The 23,553-nt window shown below is 36.4% G+C and overlaps 1 protein-coding gene across 2 annotated transcripts in view; it reads right to left on the reverse strand.

Moving 5' to 3' along the window:
* Window positions 1-604: 604 nt before the first annotated feature.
* The window catches only part of foxo1a (forkhead box O1 a), a 36,823-nt gene continuing 13,874 nt past the window's right edge, over window positions 605-23,553 (reverse strand). The window contains exons 2-4 of one of the 2 annotated variants that reach the window (XM_052575605.1): window positions 5,594-5,785; window positions 4,266-5,479; window positions 605-4,087 (exon numbers count right to left, since the gene is read on the reverse strand). In XM_052575605.1, coding sequence (XP_052431565.1) covers window positions 4,084-4,087; window positions 4,266-5,479; window positions 5,594-5,785 — 1,410 coding nt within the window. In that variant the 3' untranslated portion in view covers window positions 605-4,083. Of the gene's footprint in view, window positions 4,088-4,261; window positions 5,480-5,593; window positions 5,786-23,553 lie in introns of those variants that run through there. The other variant, XM_052575606.1, reaches the window with a different exon arrangement.

Raw genomic sequence — 23,553 nt, forward strand, 5'->3', positions numbered from 1 at the left:
ATTATTTTTTTCTTCTTGCGTTAACATTTAAATTAAAAGTTAAAAGTAAAATTGAAAAAGTAAGTATAAAAGCAGAAGTTGAATGTAAAATTATAATTGTAAATTTTTTAATATGAATTTGGACATTAATAATGGTAAATAAATATTTACATTTAGTCATTTAGTAGACACTTTTATCCAAAGCGAATTCCAAATGATGGCAAAATCAGCAAAGAGAAAAAGTGATGTTAATATATGATGGTTCTATATTCATGTTATTAAAGACTAGCTATATGCAGTTTGATTCAGTGTTTAGGTACTCATCCTCTGGCTGAGTTATGAAAAACAAAATGAGATTGAAATAATTATTTAAAAGTGCAACTGACCTTATATGACAGAAGATATATATGACAGCTTGGCATTACTCTTTCATTGCTACTGACTTACACTCAATAAATCTGCTAAAATGAGTGGATATCTCTGATAATAATACACTTAAATATGTATGTTTGACATTTTTCATCAAGGTTTGTTACATACCTTTACTGTACCTTTTAGACATTGGTTTTAACATTTAACACAAGCCATCAAAGCTTCCTTGTGATTGAATAAAGAGACAGCCACATTCTTCTTTATATAACATAATTTATATACACATGGCTTTTTACAGCGGCAGCATGTTTCTTGTACATGAATACAAGCACAACATCGGCATAAAGAACAAAATCAGAGCGCTATGGCCTCACATTTCACAAAATGTTTGCTGATGAACTTAAAGAATAAAGATATAATATACATATGTCAGTATTGGTATGTCAGCTTAACAATATAATTTCTCTCTTATAGATTATTACTTTCTCAACTACATAAACAAATTGCACCTTTAGTTATACTTTTTGATTGTGAATCAAATCTTTTCTGCACATAAGTTAAGAAATTTAACAGTTTCTTTCAAAATAGATAATCTTGACTTTCTTCATCTCTCTAGGAGAATGCATTACATTTACAGAAAAGTGCAATATTTTAATTGATTTTTTTTTTCATTACAAATTGGTCCAAACTCCACAATCTGTAGAAAAACAGTTTAATTTTCTTCCAGATTTGTTTCAATGATCATTATTAGTTTTTTTTTCAAATGTTTTTTTTTTCTTTTTTGTTTTTACAAACTGCTGCTAAATACAAGAATAACAGTGTACAATGTACAAAAAGCTGTGCGTGTAAATTATCTTCTACTCTAAATATACTTCATATTCTTCAGAACTATGAACTAACATCTGTGACATTAACATGACTCCACAGCTCTATCAAACATGAAATATCAAATATCTTGTCATCGTAAAAACATATTGGAGATGACAATAATCTTAATAATCATTAAAGTACATGGATGTGCATAGGTGGGGTCACCTGCTAAATTCACAAAGCAAATGCATGTTTATGATAATTGGGCACAATGTAATCTGGTTTCTTCTTGTGCTGAGTGAAACAGTATGGGTCAGAGGTTAATAATAACAATTTAATGACGTGAGTTTGTTTTAGTAAACAAACGTCTGGCATTCTTCTCATGACTAAACCTCACTGTGTCCGAACCAGGCGTTACAAGAAATTTGTCAGTCCATACTAAAAAGTTACAATTATGGCACAGCCAATCATATTTTGTGTTACATATAGTTATATAGAGCGGGATTTTGGACCAATGGGATTTTGCAATGGGTGGGGCTACACAGGAACAGAAACCAAAACACCAACAAGTAACTTGTGGCTTGTTGCCCTGTCATATTCCGCCTGGTTAGAAAACAGTGTTAATGTTCTTCAAGAACACCTCTAATAACATTAAGCATTTAATATTTAAAAAATTGAGAACTTAATATATTTTAGTTTTCTACAAAACATTTCAGCATTTTTGTATTATAACAGTACTCAAGAAACCATTTTGAGTATTGTCTGAGATATCAGTAATTTCTGCTGGCCAATTTGAAAACTTTTTAAGTCTAGTAGTGCACATTGGTGCAAGAAACATAAACTGTTGAAATTCTTGGTAAAGGGAACATCAAACTGAAATGAAAAACAAAAGTTGAGGCACCACAGACATTGAAAATCACCACACACTTGTAAAACATATACATCACAGTGCCTGCAGTTCGAGAGAGATGTGAATTAAGATAGAAATATAATACAAGTGTAAATAATATACTGTGACATGATACAACCACAGCACTTTTCCTTCAGCCAAATAATGTTGTCAATGTGTCTACGCTTTCTTAAAGGCAGAGAACTGTAGCTTTACTACAGCAACAGATTCAATACAGTGGTCACCTAGCGCTGTAGCTTTAAACTACATTAACCACTGTTAAAGGCTTTGGTGGTGTACGGCCCCATGATAAATTATAAAGAGCAAATACAACAGTTTGTCTATTTATTTTAATTTTGAGGTGGTGTCTTACCCTTACCCTTAAAAAAGTTCTGGATTTAAAAAAAACAAAATCTAAGGGAAAAAATGCACTATAAAAGAAGTAATGTATCAAATAATTCAAATTCTGGGAGCATTTATTTGCCTGCATGTCATTCCAAACCTGTGTGACTTACTTTCTTCCATGACACACAAATTAATTTTGTTTAATAATGTCTTGGCTGCCTTTTCCCATACAACGAAAAAATTAAAGTATTGGGTCAATCGAAATTTGTCATTTTTCACAAAAATCTTCCAAAACAAACATGGCGTTGAGACACACAAAAAACAATGGTGTTTGCCATCAAATTTCAAAGATGAACTATTTTTGTAGTTCAAAAGACTTGACAGACTCTATTAATTTTCATTGCATGGGAAGAAGCAGCCATGATATTGTTCAAAATGTCACTTTTTGTGTTTCACAGAATAAATACATTGATTTGGAGAAAAAATAAGTTACTGTATATTTTTAGTAAATTATAAGCTTTTCATTATTGGGTGAACTATTTCTTTAAATAATAATAATAAAAATATCTCAAACTGAAGCCAATAATAAACAACAATAAGAATAACTGTGATAATACAAAAGGAAAAAGAAAACTTCTATGTATAATAACCTTCTTATATTTCTACTTTATATGTTTTTGAAATATATTTCATGTATTTACAAAAAATGTGGAAAGATGTATATAATTCAGATGAGAAACACTATTCCATGTAAGCCTGCCAAAATGTAAAATGTCAAGTCCAGTTCTCTCAGATTTACAAAACAACATTAAATCAGTTGCCCTGATTGTTGATATCATTGTGTAACCTCTCTGTACACCAGTTAATAGTTACACACTGTTTAGAAATGTAGTACATCTTGCCTACGTCAAATGCTGAGACAGAATGAAAAGTGTTACAAGACAGAAATGAAAGTGTAATGATGTTCTGTATGTGACGCAGTTCAACTAGTCCGCACCAATTTCCCTAACATTTCCAAGGTCATGTTTTGTGCAGGACTATTTCTAAATAAATCTATTTACAGTCATTCCTGCCTACCGCTGTTCCAGTTCTTCATCCCAATAAGGCCAATCATGGAGTCCCCATGAAACACAGCATGAATGTGTTACTCTCAGCAAAAATTGCAGAGTAGGGTTTTGAACTGACAACACAACAAGGAATGAGCTATTACCTTGGGAGTTACTTTTCTGAGGTGTGTCGAATGAACTTGAGGTGTGCTGCCTGGTGTTGGATTTGATGGTTATACCTTATCACAGTTTTTCCTTAATGGAAATGCAGCTGTAAAATCATTACTGAAAATTGGTTTGGACATTGGTAAGTTTGTTGCAGCAGATGTAAGGGCCTCAGGTTTTCGTTGCCCTGATTTGACGACTGATTATCTACAGCAAGAAGAAGGCAGCATAATAAAGCTTGTCAATTTGGCTATGGAGCACAGGCACCTGGTTTGGCACTTAGTTTGAATGTGAGTCCCAATGTCTGAGGAAAACATCCTTGCAATTTAGCTCTGTACTGAGCCAGTGTGCTTGTAGCGCGAGGTCGTATCTCAGCTGAAGAAAGTAAATGAATGATGGGGGCTACGTTCCCTGACAAAGGGTTTGGATGTGTGTGGAGAGCCGCTCCATGCTGCTGTTTTCCAGTTGTGAGTTTTTTTACCTGTAAAAATACAAATAAAAACAAAAACGTCAAAGAAGACACATATCATCTACACAAAGTCAAAGTGTTTAAACATATATTTTAAACCAATACTGAAAAAGGAATTATGAACAGTTACTGGACTTCAGATATTGTTGGGTTGTTAAAATATTATACTTTTAATAAAAATAGCTCCTACCCAGACACCCAGCTGTGGGTGGTGGTCTTTACACTGTGAGTTGGGAACCCCTGTTGGGTGGCCATGGGGTCAAAGTTGAAGTCCAGCGATTCTCCGTCCATGAGTGTATCATGCAAGATGGACTCAACATCACATTCAAATCTCTCCACAGGCATCCCGTCCAGATCACTGGGCAGCTTCTCCAGGTGTTGCTGTTGCAGGTGAGGCATCATCCCTGGGCTGCGCCCATATCCGTTGCTGTTGACACTGCAGTAAGGAGGAAGCCCACCTCCAAGATGACTGGAGCCTCCATACTGCATCTGCATGGCTGACTTGACGCTTCCCAAGCGTCCACCAGCACTGCTGTGACCAATCCCGGTCAGTGGGTGCATCGATCGCCCATTCAATGCCAAAGATGTGGCTTGTCCATGCATATTGTGTGGATGAGAGAGGGCATGGCTGTGGGATGCTGCACCTCCCATAAGTTCATTCCGCCCACTATTGTAGGGTGGCAACATACATCCACTGCCTCCGGCTGACTGGGAGACGACAGTGTCCACTGAGGGCATGAGCTCTCCAGGCTCTCCATCAGATGTAAGAAGCTCCTTCAGCAGCCCAGCTGTGCAGTTAAACTGGCCCATAGTTCCTGGGCCAGAAACAAAACTGGGCTTGCTTTCTGGCAAATGCTGCATCGGCATGGGGGACATGCTGCTCATTCCTGCCTGGCCATAAAGAAACTTAGGATAGTCTTGTTGGGTCTGCTGGTTGACCACAGCCATACCTGGGGAACTGTAGGGGGAGTAACCAGGGCTGGCCTGCATGAGTGAAGAAGGTGAGGACTGGTTGGATCCTGACCCAGGCCCTCCTGTGGACCCCACCGATTGGTTCTTAGGTGAGAGCAATTTGAGGTTATCCAGAAGGTTCTCCATCACATTCTCAGAGCCACTGCGACCTAGAGAACCAGCCATTTCAGACAGGCTGGGGAGAGTGGAGGTCATTTTGGCACCTGACCCAGGGCCTGGGTAGACCATGTGGACATCGGAGTCGCCAAGTTCGTCATCAATAAAAGGCGAGAGACGGCCGCTCACTGTGCTGGCATTGGAGCTGGTGCGTGGACGGAAAGCCGTCCAGGCGTCAAAGTCATCATTGCTGTGGGAGCTGGGACTGCCTGGCCACTTGCCGTACTGAGAGCCTGGGCTATCTGCGCCCCCATCGGGACCACCCTGAAGAGCCAGCTATAAAGTTAGAGATGAACAAAACAACTTGTGAGAAAAATAACTGTATTTACAAATGTATAGTTTGTAGTGTTTATGGAAGAGAATGCAGCAGGTCTAGTATGGAGCTCTTACCTTTTTCTTTGCTGCTCGTCCTCTGCTCTTGGCAAACTTGCTGTTGTTGTCCATAGAGGCGGCCCGGCGTCGAGGTGACTTGCCACTTTTGCCGCCATCAGGGTTGAGCATCCACCAGGAGCTCTTACCTGTCCCCTCATTCTGCACTCGGATAAACCTGCTATGTAGGGACAGGTTGTGTCTGATTGAGTTCTGTGGGAGTGAGAGAGACAGCAAGGAGAAAGAAGTGTGAGCGTTATGTTCTTAGTTTGCCTTGTTCCCGTAAATTCCCCACTGACGGTAAATCAGCAGAGTGCAAATCCTCACAGCAGCTGTTTTCTATTAAAGCCTTTTTTCTCTTCACCTCCGCTTTCATCCACTCACCATTTCCTTCACCTATATGCATAATCTTCTGTCATTCAAAGGAGACTTAAGGACAGTTTTCCTTGAACACTGGCCATTCTTATAAACATATTCTTGCAAATATTTACATATTGCGCTCAGTGGTCTATCCAAACAGAACGAGAGAGTGCCTTCAGTGTTTTTCTGTGAATCAAGAAAACATAATTCTATATTTAGTGATAAAGGACATTCCTAATCCTCATGTTCAGAGCTCTGACTATTATCAATGATACATTTTGATGAACCTCTTCCTTCAAAAGTGGATGAACTGATTTATTTGAAGGTTTTAAAGATGACATGTGCCCTCATAGTTTTAAGTGTAGATGCAACTATGAGTAAGCCATTCGTAAGTTGATTTACCAAAAAAACTTAAACACTTTGACTTTTTCAGAACATTGCTTTGGCTTGGCCATTCAGCTTCTGCTCTCAACCAATGACACGTGTTACTTTATAGGGGCCCAAAAATTATAACAATTAAAAATGCCCTACCATATGGTCTGACATAATTAGCAACATATCACTTAAAAAGCAACCTTTCTTAATGAAAACCAATACAGCCATTTCTGTGCTTGTTATTCTATTCTTGCCAATGAATAGTTGCTGCACTAGGGCACATATAGTGTAGTAAAAATGATGTACTTTCTTTCAGTCTGATGAGCTCACACCCCATAATGTCTGGCAAACACAGGTAAACATTCAGTCTGGCATAGACGCATTACCTATGTTGTCATGGTGATCTCAATCATTAGGACCATTTTCCCTAGAGAGGTGGAAAATGGGGGATTTTTGAAATGCTGGCCTAATGCCTCCTGTGTCTAATTTAGAGTTGTTAATGGATAGTTACAGGATGTGATGGCAGCTTAAGATGGTCTTTGCAGTTGTTTGTGAACTAAAAGGCTTTATGAAGCACATGTAGAGACACATTTATTCATTTATTTATTCATTTATTTATTTATTTTTGGAAAATCTAGCCCATAAATCCTACAGCCTCAAAAGAAACAGATCTTGAAAGCTCGAATGCAATTCATATAAACAATAACCTATGTGTTCTTTCTTACTCTGAAATAAAAATATTTTAATCAAATTAAATCAGCCGTAATCCTAGTGAGGTTGCATGTCTTAGTCCTGTCTTTCTGAGAGTCCTCCTCAACATTAAACTTAAAAAATTAAAATGAGAGAGTCTTCTTGCTGAGTCATTAAAGTTTCCACCTTCGTGGTCACAGCGCAAAAATAATAATTAGTCAATAAAAAAACTTGTAAAAATGTAAAATTGATTTTATAATAGTCTCATCTCTCAATGTCTTATTTGAATTTGTACCAAAAATAAATGAAATTTAAATAAAAAGGAATATAAACTACAGCCATAAAAATTTACTTTCTATTAATGCAATAAAAATGACAACTATCTGTGGTTTTCCAGTGGTTTACATCATAAGCAGTTTAGCATTATGCAATTAATTAACAACAACAAACATAATACTTTCATCTCCAATATATCTATATTTTTTTTTGCATTTGATATTATATTAGACAAGTTCAGTGCTGATTCCTTTTTTAATGATCTGGAATGTATAGTGGAGGATTATGGGTGACTGGAGGATGCAAAGGATACACTTGACGCATCCTTTAAAATACAAATAACAAAGGACTTAAAAAGGAGGCTGCGATTTTTCAGATTGACATGATGTTCAATGGGGCTTGATGTGTCAGCCTAGATATACAACCTTACAAGGAAGCAGCCTTTACATTAAGAAACACCCAAGTCAGTGTGGTGTAACCAACATGCAGAAAGTCATTTTCTTGTCCACTGACAAGAAAGGAAATTGTATCACAGAAAGAAACCTCACACACACTTTTGACTATGTCAGTCCATTTTTAAAACTATTACATATTTTGACATTTTTTTTTTGTTTAAATAGTCAACTGGAGTAACATTGGGAATAGAAAACACACACACACACACACACATTTGATGTTTTTTTGAAAACGTCAATCTAGATTTTCAACTACTTTTTACTTCACATTCAAATACTTTTTAACGCATGGATTAACCACTTTTCATTTTTAAAACAACAACAACAAAAACTTAATTTGAAATTGAAATAAAGCCAGCCAATTGGAAACACCTCTCACCATTCTTGTGGGAAGTATGCATCACATGGCACAGAAAGGGGAAATTATCAGAATAACTACAAATAACATCCTATGATGACGTACATTATGTGCGTTAGCATTTACAGAGCGAAGAAAAAAATAAAAATCAAATCACAACAATTCAGAGGTATGCACGCATGAATCCAAAGCAGAACAATACCAACTGAAGTAATTTCGCTCTGCTAACTAAAACTGTTTATCTGGCTCAAATTTTGAACAGAAAACTGCAGAACTGAAAACAGCATCACAACTTTGCATGTCATGTGAAATATCTCTTGGCCAGTCTGCAAATATGTGTAGCAAGACAAATTTAACCACAACCACATTAGAAGAGGATTCACTGATGGATATATGGAGAGGTTTGGGAGATTTGGAGCCCTGGGGGTCTGGGGAATACCAGGACAGGACTCGGCATTCTGAGTGGGAACAGTCTGAAAGAGCATTATGGTTAGATGTCTCAAAACTTTTCCACTTCCTGTTGAGTGTTATCAAAGTGTTCATGCACTAGCGGTGAACTATTGAAACAGGAGTTCCCTCTCTGGTGCTACATAGGAATGATGACAAACTGGAGCTATGAGAGAGTCCATTTTATCCTGTTTGACTGCTGCACTGTATGTTTGTGTCCTCTAAATAGCACAAGCCAACTGAGTTCCTCCAAATCGCAGTTGAATCTGTACCTAAAAGTATGAGAACAAATGGCCAGAAAACGACAAAGAGAGCCCAAATGTTATCAAAGCATGTTCATCCTGTGTTCAGGTCTGCAGCTTCCTTCCTAATTGACACATTTTGACAATAGTTGATGTATTAGTGGCAGAACACAGGAACTTCGACATTCCAACTAATCACTTTGTTCAAAGTTCAAACGTAATCAGAGCTAGCCTTCTAATACCCTATCTCTTCTGGAACTACAGTGTCCCAATCCACATTCCTGTCTGGGGATTCTAAACCCCAACCATCATTCTTGTTGTGTGAAGATCCTATAATCTTGGGTTCGCAACAATACTGATCCACAAATACCACAACAGTACACACAATGAGATGGTATTATATAAAACTGAGCAATTTCTAGAATGTAAGAACACAATGTGTCATCTGTGCGACTGAATCATGTCTTTAAATTGACCTATAGTGAAAATGTGATATAATGTGCTGTGCTAAAAATTGTCCACATTTCAGTCATTTCATATGGTTATTTAACCAATATACATTTATAACAGTAACTGTAACCGAGTTATACAGTTAAAAATAATCTAATTAATTAATTAAATTAACCTGGAATACATTATTGTATAGTGTCCACAATACCACAGTTGTTACAGTTATACTATTAATAAAATTGTAGTAACTTGCTATTATTCTGTATTCCATTCAAATTATATTATTTTGTATCAGTGACTTAAATCAATAAAAAATAAAATCCCAATATTTATTTTGCATATGCATTAAATAATTATTAACAAAGAAGAGAAGATTGTTTACTGTGTTTAAAAATAATCAAGAACATCAAACATTTTAAATTCCCTGATAATTCCATGTCGTCCATAATCGTGCAAACCCTGACAAATGTGTCAACATATGTCGCATGTACAGCTATTGCATACTCAAAGAGTTATTTAGACATACACACGATTTTAAGCCCCTGTTGCAGGAACAATGAAGAAAGTCAACAGCAAGAGCCAAACACCAGGAAGTGACCACATGAAAGAGGACTGTCACAGGAAGCCGGCCTCACTTCCTGTCTTTCAGGAAGCAATGGTTGTGTATTTGAGTCTCTGAGTTTGTGTGTGCGTGTGGAACGGACTGGAATGCCAGGCCACAGAGCCAAGCTGGGGGTGGAGAGAGCGCTGCCCTACTGCACTCCTTCTCTGGCAGACTTCTGTTTGGCACCAGATCCAGTCGCAGTCATTCTCACTCCAGAGAGAATAAACAAAGCCCTACAGACCACAGATACAAACCCAAGAGCTCAACTACAGCCAAAGCAGTGCTCACTCCACTGCCCCCTTAAATAATGGACATCTAGACATTAAATATGCCTTAAAATGTCTCTGTTAAACAAGGCCCCTGATTAAAAATCTTACAGAGAGCATAAAGCTTTAAAGGAATACAACAGCTTTAAAGGAATATTCAAGGTTATTTATAACAAAAGTACTCCACATGTACTGTATCTGCATCTGATACATTATGGCGAAAATAACTTAAATATAGGATACGTAAGTATGCATACTCTACCCAAGTATATGAACTCAAATTCTTAGATTTTTTTATGACTTATGACTTTACATTTAGAAATATACTTCATCTTAATGTATAATGCAGTGCAAGTATGCTTGCAGTCTCAGTGTTGCAACAAGGGGTAATATTGTGGGCATTAGCTTGAAAAACATCGTCTTTTTTTCTCCTTCCCAACTGGTTAAATGACATTACATGTTTCTTCGATGTTTCTGTTTTTGCTGTTTTGTGTTTTGTCCTGAGCAATTAATTTATTCAGAAATACCTTAAAAATGTAATTCATATATACAATAACTTCATATATACACTTCTTCAATGATTAACACAAACCCAGAAATTATTACCTTGAAAAGTTATATTTCACTTTCATTTTATTCAATTATGTTTTAAATAATGATGAAATTACTAATAAAAGGACAAGTACATGATTTCAAATTTTCTTAACTTTGAAAACTCCTACACTGCGTCTACACCGGATGTGAATGGTGCGACGAGGCAAAACTAAACCATTAAAATTACTGACAGCACAATGAGACACTAACAGTAAACTGGTGCCATATCTGGTGCCATATTCAACATTTTATGAAATCCGTATGGCTTGCCCTACTTTTGACAGTACAGTACAAATGGATTTTGAACTTCGCTTTTATGTGTTTAATGTGTATGGTGTTAATTGTCATTGTAACAACTAAACCAATAAAGGAATATTTTGATTAAACTTTGACTTGATATCACTTTTTTTTTCTTATGGACAATTTTGGTCCATAAGTGTAGTTACTTCATTTCGCCTTTATAAAGCAGCATGGATCAAGTCAGTTAAACTGTTGACAAGTTTATAAGTAGCCAACTGAATAATATGGCACAGGTATTTCAGAGTAACTCTATCACCCCCTTGAGTACTGAAGTTGGATTCCGCTATGTACGCATGCTTGCAATACGCTGACATAACATTCGTGTCTGCATACTTGCATGAAGTATATTTCAGGTCTGGATTAGGTGCGTGGTCGTATATGTCTATTTGAGTATACATTAAAATGTTAGAGATTTTACGTGACACACTAACATATGCTAATGTGTGTATTTGAGTGAGTGTGCGTGTCACTGTAAGCTGCACAAGCAGATGGAGGTCATGTGTTCAGGGCAGTCCACAAGCCAAGGACACAGAGTTCCATTTCTATTTCTCTCCCTCCTTACTTCCATCCCTTCCTCCAAGGAGTCTGAAAGGCCACACTGTTCTGTGACTGCGACCCCTCCTTCCTTCTCTCATTCCATCTCTAAGCATCCAAGATTTACTGAAGGAATCAGCATTGGGAATCAAGATTCAGTTCTTTATCAGAACTACGGATGTGCAAACAACATTAAAACAACGGCATTTTAGAACTGTTTAGAAGGTGGGTTGTCTGAATGAATTGAATGAATGAAAGTCTCTTATAATTGGGCTAGTTTGAGGTATACAGTTGATGTTTCTTAAGTGGCATTTAGATAGTTTAGATAGTGGTGTATATGTTCTTTTTATTTAGAGGTCACACCATGACCAGGATTTTCTACTGGTCACACGTCTTCACGTGATGCAAATTTGCAGATCAGAGTTCACCACACTTGACACCACAATTTTGAAACACATATATAAACCATATAAATGATTTTAACTAAAAAAAAAACAAAAACAAAAAAATTATATAAAAAATGACTGAGATAAAATAAATAATCTAAATAAATTCTAAAAAGAACACTGGTTCAACTAAATTATTAACATGGTGGAGCAATAAACTAAAGTTGGTGAATCAGCATAATTTTAAAATAATTTGCGTTTTAGCTGATTTGTGAGTTTGCAGTCTGATTTCAGTGTGATGACAGAACCTGTAGGCCTGCAGAAGCAACGAACAACTTTCAAAGCAGAACTAAAATGCCACTATAATCGTCCTCTGTGCTTTAAAATGGAAAACTCCCCAGGAAAAGACAGCAAAAAGACGGCTGCTATGACTCAGATGTAGACACACGTGAGAGCTTCTCTTCTGGTTGAAATACACAAAAGACTTTTTCCAGCCTGCTCTAGATAATCAGACGTCAAAAAGACTAAAAAACAAATAACACAAATGTGTGATGCCATAACTTCCTGCAGGATTTCAAAGCAGTTTTGAAAAAAAAGGTTATAACATATTAAGTGCTCCTCACAACGTCCCAAAAGTCCAGCAAAAACTAGGGTCTAATTATACATTCATTTTGAGCATTGGCCTCGTGTTGGTTCATGTCTGGTGTAGACAGTGCTGCTTTCTGCTGACAGATGTCAAGAATGTGTGAGTGTGGTTAGCAGGAGACAGAGAGAGCGCCCAGACCTGTCATTAGCTCATCACTAGCTCAGCAGGTCTCACACGTACTAAGTATAACACAAGCAGTCAGGTGGAAACAAACCCAAATGCTCCAAAGCATTAGCCCTGAAGAAAAACGTTTAGCATTATGATCAAAATTATAAAATGACAGTATCACGTATTGCTACATCATAATAAATACATTTACTTTTATGGGGAATTCCATATCAAATTCTTTAAAAACAGAAGGTAATCTCCTTTGACTTGAAAAAAAAATAAATAATAACAGTCATTACAAAAATTAACTCATGCCTTTCAGGTGTCATGTCTACCATGACCACTAATATGCTAATATGATATGTCAAGATTTAACTTTGTGGTGACATACTGTACAACTTTCATGTTCAATTGTTGTTGTTCTACATCCCCAACTAGACATGACACTATTCAATGACTGTTTTTGTTGTGTTGTTCATTTGTTCAGTGTGCATCACACTGTGCTGATTTGTAATAAAAAAACAATTAGTAAAAATAAACTTTATTCAAGGGAGATTTAATTTGACACACACAAATTAAAATTTACTTTTACAGTGTAGTGTAGTGTATGTATACATTTAAGTTTTTTTTTAAAGCAAATATTGATATAATTGATTAATTGTAAATCATTCGTTTAATTACTCACCGTATCATTTAAACACTATATGATTAAATTTTTCAATTGATTGACAGTTTTTGCTTCTTATGCAACCATTAGGCTGCACATCAGGGAATTCCCTGGGCTGGCAACAAGACTGGAAACTCAAAAACAATGTCCGTGCCAAGTTCTGTCCGTTTTAAAATTATCGGTCAGCTGTTTGGCTTTTTATTTAGCTCTCCCCAGACAAACCTGCAAAGCAGTCAATGCCAGTGGTTCATATTATCGGTTGAAATCGGGTTTGCCTTTGAACAACGTGAATATGCAGTCGCACTGAGATTATAAAGAGACCGGGACAGATAAGACACCCACACAAATATATCTCTGTACTCAGCAGAGAAGGAGACATTGATTTATTGCCACATAAAAGTGAGCACACAAACTCTTTCTTCCTGTCATGCATACATACACATAGAGAGATTCAGAAGAGCAGAAATTCCAGTAATTTTTTTTCTTTCTTTATCCTTAAACACAGAAACGCAGGTGCAAATGTTTTCTGACTTGCCAAGTCAGGTCAGTATGAGTGTCAGGTGTTCAGCACTAACAAGGAAACAATCTTCTCTTAGATTTGCAATATGCAGACATACTGTGCTCGCCACTTCCTGTTGCGCACTTCCTGTAAATTCTGTCAGTATAGCATACTGAAGCTGAAGAAGAATAAATAATTGAAATTGAAATTCACACCTGATAATCAAAATCTTGAGCAATTGGGCTGCATATTGCCAGCTTCCTGAAATATGGTATGACTGTACATTTAAATAAAACAAAATGAAGATTATCAATGGTAATTTATCAATGCATTACCAAAGGAATTATTCCAAATCCACTTGGCATCAAAGCAACAATATCCAAACAGAACCTACATACTAGACTGCAATGGTTTTCTTTCAAATCAGAATGGTAAAAATGCAGTAACTACATGTATTTGTTTTCTATTACTGACATGCTAAACCAGAAATGTTAAAAATAAGCTCTGGGGGGAATCCGTGAAAATTTCTTAGGATAAAAAAAAAAAGTATTAATCTAAAAATTGGCTTTGGATCAGTATGTATTGTGCAAAACACAATTTCTAAACTACTTATATTTTACCAGATTTTTTAAAACTTTATTTCCATATACTAGATATATGTGGTCCTGTAGCACAAAACCAGTCTTAAGTCGCTGGGGTATATTTTAGCAATAGCCAAAAAACATTGTATTGGGTCATTGGGATTTTTCTGTTATGCCAAAAATCATTAAGTAAAAATCATTTTCCATGAAGATATTTTGTAAATCTCCTACTGTAAATATATCAAAGCTTCAGTTTTGCTAAGTAATATGCATTGCTAAGAATTCATTTGGACAATTTCAAAAGCGATTTTCTCAGTATTTAGATTTTTTTGCACCCTCAGATGCCAGATTTTCAAATAGTTGTATCTCGGCCAAATATTGTCTGTTTATTATTTATTTATTCAGCTATCAGATGATGTATACATCTCAATTTCGAAAAAAAAAAAGAAATGACACTTAAGACTGGTTTTGTGATCCAGAGTAACATATATTACACATTTATTTATTATATATTTCCTTGGCAAGCAGAATTTGTAATTTATGGGGGTCTTTGGCAACAAAAATCCCTACTCGATGCAACTTCTACAGTACAGTTTTATGACATAGTAAAACAGGAAGTTCATTACTTATGGAAACCACCAAAGTCCAAAAATGATCTGAAGTATTTTTACATTTTTTTTAACTTAAGCACTATTATTACTACTACAATAAAATATATATATATTTGAATAGTAAAAAATGGAACTGTCCTTTTAAGTTAAGCTGTATTCCACTAAAGATTACTGAAGATAGCTTTTTCAGAAAGGGGAGAAATGTTCAAAGCATTTCAGAATAGGACACTAAATCAGCTTGGAGTGATAGTTGCCAAGTCCTTCGTGACTGACTCTGGCCTGAATGTGTGTCTGTGGGGCCGCCTGACTCACGGGATCAGAATGTTTCCCAAATCAGAACCAGCTCCAACCAAGGTCTCGCCAGGCCTCTTGTCTCTCTGTTTCGGATTCCACTCTGGGGAAATGAAATATTGGACTCCAGCTGAACTCAATACATCCAGTCAATAGCGGAACACAAGACTTCAGTGTGGGCTCATTTTCCTTCCAAATAAAGATCACGCTCTGTAATCCTCGATCATGCTGGTGTAAGAGAACCGATTTAGCATCTGATTTCCTCCAGGTTGCTCTAATCTTTTTTAGTGTGCTTATAAATACAAACTATCCCTGAATAGATAGGCCTTCAAGGCATTCTGAACTTAAACACATTGACACCTGTTGCTGCTACACTTTGGCCTAGTGATGTAGTCAATTCCTGAGCTGCTCATAAGGAAAAGCATGCAAAGAAAATCTTAATAACTATTCCAGCATTTATGTGCACATTAGACAGTGGTGTCTCCTCAAGCATGCGTTGATTTCCGAGCTTGTGTTTGCACTTTGATAAGCTATCTTAGCCAACAGGGCACAATCATGGTAATATGCGCTGGCCTACTTTTGAAAGTCAATAGAGGAGCTCTTAAACAACCTGCAAGGGAGAGCGGATGCGGAAATGTAATGCACCTGGCGTCCTGTTGTATTTACATTACTGCTTTCATTAAAAACCATCCACAGAGGTGGAAATGACAATTGTCATTACAATCCTCACATACCGGGCAACCGCAATGTGTTGCCAAGGAAAGGCAGCTAAGGAAATGTGACAGTTCAAGAGGAAATCCCTGAACAGAAGGTGGAACCTATGAAGAAAGTGGTGTAAAAATGAACCAGCCTGATTTTGTGGTTTGGGCAGTTGGGTCTAATGTTCTATTAAATGATTCATATGATGTTGCTAAAAATAACATTATTTTGTGTATTTGGTGTAATGATATGTGTTTATGAATTGTAAAGTAAAAAAAAGCCACACTTTCCACATAATGTACATTATTGTTTCCTCTATGCCATGCCTTTCTGAAACGCATAGATTTTTACAAAGCTCATCGCCTGAAATGGAGGTGTGCTCTGATTGGACAGCTCTCCAGTGCATTGTGATTGGCAGAAAGACTTAAGCGTGTGACGGAAATGTTATGTCCCTTGCCAAACTTTGATGCGTTTGAATCATCAGTGGCAAATCCTTTAAAAATATGTAAACGTACTTGCAGACAGAACAGCCAGCATTTTCACAATGAAACAGCGTCTCCACAACATGGCGCCGGCAGCAACAGAGAAAATCAAAAAGTTACGTTTTCTTTCTTTGCATGAACATTTGGGCGGTGTTATGCAAATCTACCCACATCGTGACGTAGACATGTGGGGGGCATGTTTAAACAAGGTGTTTTAGGAGGGCGTGGACGAGTCTTAACTTTTATAAAGAATAACTCTTTCGGTTTGAGACTTTAATCTTTAGGCATGTTATTTATTCACGAACAGCTTGTAACACTCTGAAGAGAAAGGAAAACTTGAAATCACATCAGATGACTCCTTAAAACAATAAAAATTTCAGGCATGTGTTAAGCTAAAGACATAAATAAAAGGAAAATCTCTTTCCCCCCTTCTTAATATGACAAAATCATATTTTACCTTTCATTATTATTTAAATTATAATTAAACAAATAACTAAAGAACTAAGAAATATAATATAATTATTATAAATAATATAATACATTACTCTAACAAGTATTTAATACTACTACTACAACAACTACTACTAATATTAATAATTTTGCAGACAACATTGCAATAATTTCAATTATTGACACTGGAATGCATTTTTTGACAGTTACCATTTAGACATGACTGTTTTTTATTTTCTGAGTCCTCTGTTTTGACCACCTTTTCTCTCAGTGTCATGTAGAAACACGCCACTCTGGCACAACATCGGCTCATGGGCCAGCTGATCACACACTCGTGCTGCCATGGTCGGCCATCACAAAAGAAAACTTGTGTCTCGCGATGATGTCAGCTCCTACTAATTGAATTATGGGCAAGGAGAAGCTAGTAGACAGAGCTCCCAGTGTGCAACTCCTCAATCCAATTTTCTCTTATGTGAGGGGGCTCCTCACTGCTGTGCTTAATTTTTCTTAGAAGAAACCTATTTTTTACTGATATCCACGAAATACCCCTCTTTCTACTTCTACTAAAAAAAAATTAACATAGAGAGTGAGTAAATTGATGATAACTTTGGCTTTTATGACAACTGAAAAATATGACTGCCCCTCAGTCTGATATGAATGATGTGACTGATTAAAATGAAAGATATTCCCATTTTTCTTTTACCTGATTTGAGGACACTTATATATTTTTTCCCTTTAGAACTCCATCTCTACATCCCAAACCATGTAAATAAATTTGATGTATGCATTTTGCAGATGCTTTTATCCAAAGCGACTTAAAGTGCATTCAGGCTATCAATTTTTACCAATTTAATGTTCCCGGGGAATCGAACCCACAACCTTGCTCTACCACTTGAGCTACAGGAACACTTCCATGTAGTTTCATACTTTATATAATATGAAAAGCATAAGATTAGATCGTCTGAGTCCCTTCCCTGAGTGTAGCATTTAGCTTGATAATGTACTGTACTCTTGTATAAGTAATTTTAGAGTTTAAAGAGTTTTGATGTGTTGTGTGAAAAGACTGTCATGACTGAAAGGTTGCTGGCAATTTTCTTTCCTAACATCTGCAAAAAGATTCTGGGTACACACAACCCAGAAAAAGTCAGCTAGCTTAGCTGAGCATTAGCCAAGCACTTTATGTGCTTGCCAAAGGGCAGTTCTTCAGTATTTGAGAGTAAACTCCCACTAGGATACACCACAGTGGTTTCCTAAGGCAGTCCTTTAGTTTTATGCAAACTAGTAACTAATTTGTTTTTCAATAAATCTTCTTAATTCTCTAGGTTTTACAGCATAGTTTGCAAAAACAAAATAGCCACGGCAGGTAGAGTCTTAAATATATCTGGATTCTTTATCAGGGTTGGAACAAGGATTTTGATGTGTTGGCTAACATACAAAAGCACATATAAAGTACTTGATTATACTTTTAATATAGATTTTAATATATTTAAACACACAACACTACTAAGAAATTGCTATAAAGTATAAATGTATAGTATAAATATATACAATAGTGTTTTGTGTTTAAATATATTCAAATATATCAGGGTTGGAATCTGAAGTTTTGCGCACATGCTGATTATAACTATATAAAGCTATATAAAGATTTAATATACATTTAAACTGTAATACATTTTCTAATGAGTACTAACAAAGTGTTGAATCTAATAAACTAATCAGCCTTACTAATCAAATAGTTAGTTGTTGGCCAAGAGAGAAGCATATCTCCACACTGTATACAAATGAGTTTCAAACGGGTGTATGTTATACCCACAATGATCCTGTCATGGCATACAAAATGATGGAGGGAAGGTTAACAGGGTTTCAAAAAGCAAAGCAAAGTTGTAGAGTATAGCACTATTAGTAGACTTCCTCTCCATTGTATTAGAGCAGGAAGTACTGGCTAGCCCTGATACGCATCCAGCTAATATCACGGTTCCGCGCAAAAACACCGGAGCCACAGTCGACCTTACAAGGGCAAGTAGCACACGTTGCCCCGAAGACGACGGGTTTGAGAACGAATGCTTCCTTATCAAAACATACCCGCTCGATAGCAGAAACGACGGGAGAAAGGGAGGAAATAACCACAGGGTAATTCTAACAAACGACAATGATTACCAAAGGCATACATTGAGATAAAAACAGCATTGCTAACAATGAACTTCCATGACTGTAAAACACACCATATTTTAAGAGCCTCATTCTGAAAGTCATTTCCTTTGAGCAATTGTACAGCTGTTCCATCAGAAAACACGCTAATGTTATAAATACAGGTTCTGTTTTGGTCTCCTTAATGTCAATGGAGAAGATTAAATCGCTAATCTAAGTGACCTTTCTTAGGAGCATACAAACAACACAACCTCTTTATGAAAGGAAGAAATTCTGTATAAGTTAAACTAAGAATTTAACTCAACTGCAGTTTGATTTTAATTGGAATGCAGGATTTTAAAAAATGACATGATTTTTGATCATAAAAAAAGTTCTGTTGTTTTTGTAAACAATCTCTTCATATATTTATTTATGTTTGCAGTTAACTGGTGGAAAAGTGTGATTTTGGACACAGGGTGTCAAGCAAGCTAGGCAACCTGGTGAATCAGGTCTACGTCAGCAAATGGAGGTGATGAATCAAACCAAGAGAGCTGCCAGAGCCAGGGTGGGCGGTCTCAGAAGGAAATAGATATAGCACCTCTCACACTTATTTTCTCACACATTTTGCAGGTTGTGGATGCTTCCTTGTTGGCAGGAAGTGCATCAACGTGACCTTTTAGTTGGCGGTTTGCTGTAGCGATTCTGCAGTGAAAGCCCTGCACCAACTTGCCCTTGTAATTTTTTCTCATTTTAAAATGGAAAGACTGAGAAATCAAGTCACTGTGCTTCATACTTTACAACTACTTAGCGAAGACTGTGAGAACCAGACGTCTTCTGCACAGACCTCTAGGGCCAGCTTCAACTCCTCTCATATGCTGTATCCCAGTTTTCTAGCAGAAAGAACTGAAAGTAATATTATGAATGATATCAATCACCAATTATACCACACCATTATCATTTGTCTGGCTACAGGAGAGCCCTTATGGGTTTGTTATGACATGGGGTGAGATTTATTTTTTTAGGGTGAACTACCCCTTCAAAATTACAGAAACAGTATTAAATGCTAGTATACAAAAATAATTGGTTAATTCAATTTATGCGTAAGTTTTTTTTTTTTTTTTTTACAATTTCTTGATTATAATAAATGTACATTATCTTACATTTATCCTACTTGTAACTACACCATGCTACAAGTAGGGCTGTACAAATGAATCAAGCTCAAATCAAAATCACAAGTGAATCATTTGGTTTAGTGTGATAATGAATTCGCGTTGGCTGTTATGTGCAGCCTGTCAGTGAAGCATAGATCAGTAGTAAATTGTGAGTGTGAGTCGCTTATACATTTGAAAAACCAACACACGTCAAACATCTTTCCAAACATGAGAAGTATTTATGACCCAAAATGACAAAATTTAATATCATGCTTTTATTCCAAACTCAACTTCATAACGTGTTTGAAATAAAATCCTTCTATGAGATGATGTGCATGCAACATATTAATTCATAGTATTGCATGCATTGATGAAGTGACATTGACAGAAAATAAAACACTGCCTTAACACTGCCATGTGTATTGCTTGCTTCTACACCCAAATTACACAATTAACAAACTTTAAAACAACTTAAGTGACTTTAGATTATGTTTAATTGCATCCTCTGGGCTGCACATATCGTATTAGTATCCATATAGGCAATGGTGGCACAGAATGGCACTGTGCATGGACAAAGCCATGTTTGTGGCGGTCATGAAGGGAGACATTTTAGAGTGTGCTCTGGAGAAAGTGTCTTTTTCTGTGCTCGGATAAAGACTCTGTGTGGTCACGACACATTACTTCATGTCTTTGTGGTGAGGTGGGGTTCCATAGGTGGGTCCGAGGGGTTAGCTACAGCAAGGCTAATGGTACAGTGTACGAGTGTAGCTTGACAGATGTCTGCCTCTAGGGTGTTATTGCAGCCAGGCCGCAAGAGAACTTATTTGAGTGCCGTAGATGCTAACAGTCACGCAACCTTGAACCGTGGGTGGTTGGACTGAAAGGTTATTACAGTTTAGAATGAGCGTGTTAATAACTGTTCAGCTAATTCACCAAATATGACACTTTAGGGTTGTTTTGGCAGCACTGCTCATTCTTGCTGAAATTGCATACTATGATCATGCCGAATGCTAACGGTATCAAGAGTGATGATCTCTGACATGCGTTCACTTTAAATGCAAGTTAACTATTCTTAAACTTCATTTGAGGTCATACAAGTGAGTGGTTGGCCTGCAGGGTTTTAGATGAAGCACATTTCTAACTGTGAGCTCTATTAGATATTCCACTCATGCAACAAATATGAGGCGAATGCTGCATTTTCACACTGCCATCATCTTTAATTTCAATTAAAATTAATAAATAAATAAATGCCAACAATGTAGGTCTCTTTAGAGGTGAGATATAAAGTAAGTCAGCACTATACAATAGAAAGATGATGATAATAGGTAGAATGAATGTGTTGTTGCGCAAATAAATGACTAATGATGAGTTGCTTAAGTCTGTCATGCCATTATATGTGTAAGAGGGTAAAAAGACTCTACCTAATTACTCAATGCTTGGTTTGCATTGAATATGTCCGTCTGCTTTGTGAACTCATACCAGATGCCTTTTGTATGCGTGGAGTTTACAGGCCACATCCTAACTGACAGTTATATATGAATGTCATGACGCACTTTATGGTGAAAGAATTCGAAATATTTAGCAAAGTGGAAATGAGGGCAGAGAAAGCGTACTTGAAGAGAGTGCTTCATTTAAACACCAGGAAGTGGTCAAATGAAGGAGACAGGTTAATTTGATTACAGACAATCTATTTGCAAGTTTAGCAAGTGCAATTTACGGAGCCCCACACATGCCATGCAGGAAAAAATATTAGGCTAAATCATGTGCACGATTTACTAATTCGTTCCCTAGATTTACCATTGCATTCCCGCGATTTGCTAAATCATGCGCACGATTAAGCAAATTGAGTGAACAAATTAGGAAATCAAGTTGCACAATGTATAAATCGAGTGTACAAAATAGTAAATTGAGGAAACGCAATAGTAATCGTGTGCACTTTTTACATTTACATTTAGGGAACGAATTAGTAAATTGTGCAGATGATTTAGCTTAATATTTTTTCCTGCATGTCATGTGTGGGGCTCCGTAGCAATTCTTCGTTTATTATTACTTTTTTTATGAAAAAAGTAAAAGTAAGTGAAATATTCATAGGTGTATTAACACAAAAAAAGCCCTGTAAATGTCACAGACTTGTTTGGGTTGTATTTTATCCTGAAATCAAACTAATTAAAAAGTTATATTCTGTTTATGAAGCGTATGGAAAAAAAATATATATATATTTTGAAGAAAGTGGGTACCCAAACAGTTGCTGGTCCACACTGAATTAGTATGAAAAAGAAAAATACTATGGAAATAAACGGGGACCAGAAACTTTGGTCACCCACATTTTTCAGCAAATACTACAACAGATTTTTTCTTTTGTATTTTACTTTCTTTGTATAAAGATAGGGTAGGCAATTTTCAGAAAGGCTAGCAATAGCAATCTAATTTTTAAAGCCTAAGATTCCACCCTCCCTCCAAATTCCCATAGCCAAGCCTCCTCCAAAACACATGGACATACACAGCCAGACCAGAGACTAACCAATGACATGATGAGCGATGGTGTTGGATGAGGGTTTAATGCAACGCTGTTAGATTACCTCATTTATTGGTAAGAAAACATTACAGTACAAAGTGCATACTATTACAACAACAACGCCTTCTATTCTTGCTCGGCCTGCAATAGCAATCATATTTATTTCTATAGCACTTTATACAACACTGATTGTGTTAAAGAAACAGAGAAATTAGCAGAATCAATTAAGGAAACCCATCTATGGAGATAATTTAGATTCTGCTTTGCAACAACTCTAAAAGACAATAGTGTCATTGTTTAGCTCAAGTCAGTTCAGATCAATAACAGTTTAAGGTTAATCAATCATTTACAGACAGGTCTACAGTATGCAGCAATGATACTATTAAGATTAATTTTATTCCAAGGAAGCCAACCTATCAAATTTGAAGAAAAAACAACCTTGGGAGAAACCAGACTCAACTGGGGGACCAGTTATCCTGTGGCGTAAGTGGATGTAAACAGTGGGATGTTGATAGAGATACTTCACAAAATCATTAGGTGGGAAAAGGAAGACTTCTAGTCTGAAACCTGAAGGTAGTAGGAGACTGGCTTATCAGATGAACGTCCTTCTTGAGAAATCTGTTTGGTAATAATTTACTTAAAGCCTTTATATATAATGCATTATAAAAATAGTTTTAGTGCATTAATAATGCTTTATGATGCATCATATAATCATATAAACTGTAACCACAGCTGATTCATTGTTATAACACTTTATATAGCATATAATATAGCATTTTAAATTTGATTATAATTGTTTATGAAAATATGAAAATGT

This window comes from Carassius gibelio, chromosome B15, assembly GCF_023724105.1.
Source record: "Carassius gibelio isolate Cgi1373 ecotype wild population from Czech Republic chromosome B15, carGib1.2-hapl.c, whole genome shotgun sequence".
Classification (NCBI taxonomy): domain Eukaryota; kingdom Metazoa; phylum Chordata; class Actinopteri; order Cypriniformes; family Cyprinidae; genus Carassius; species Carassius gibelio.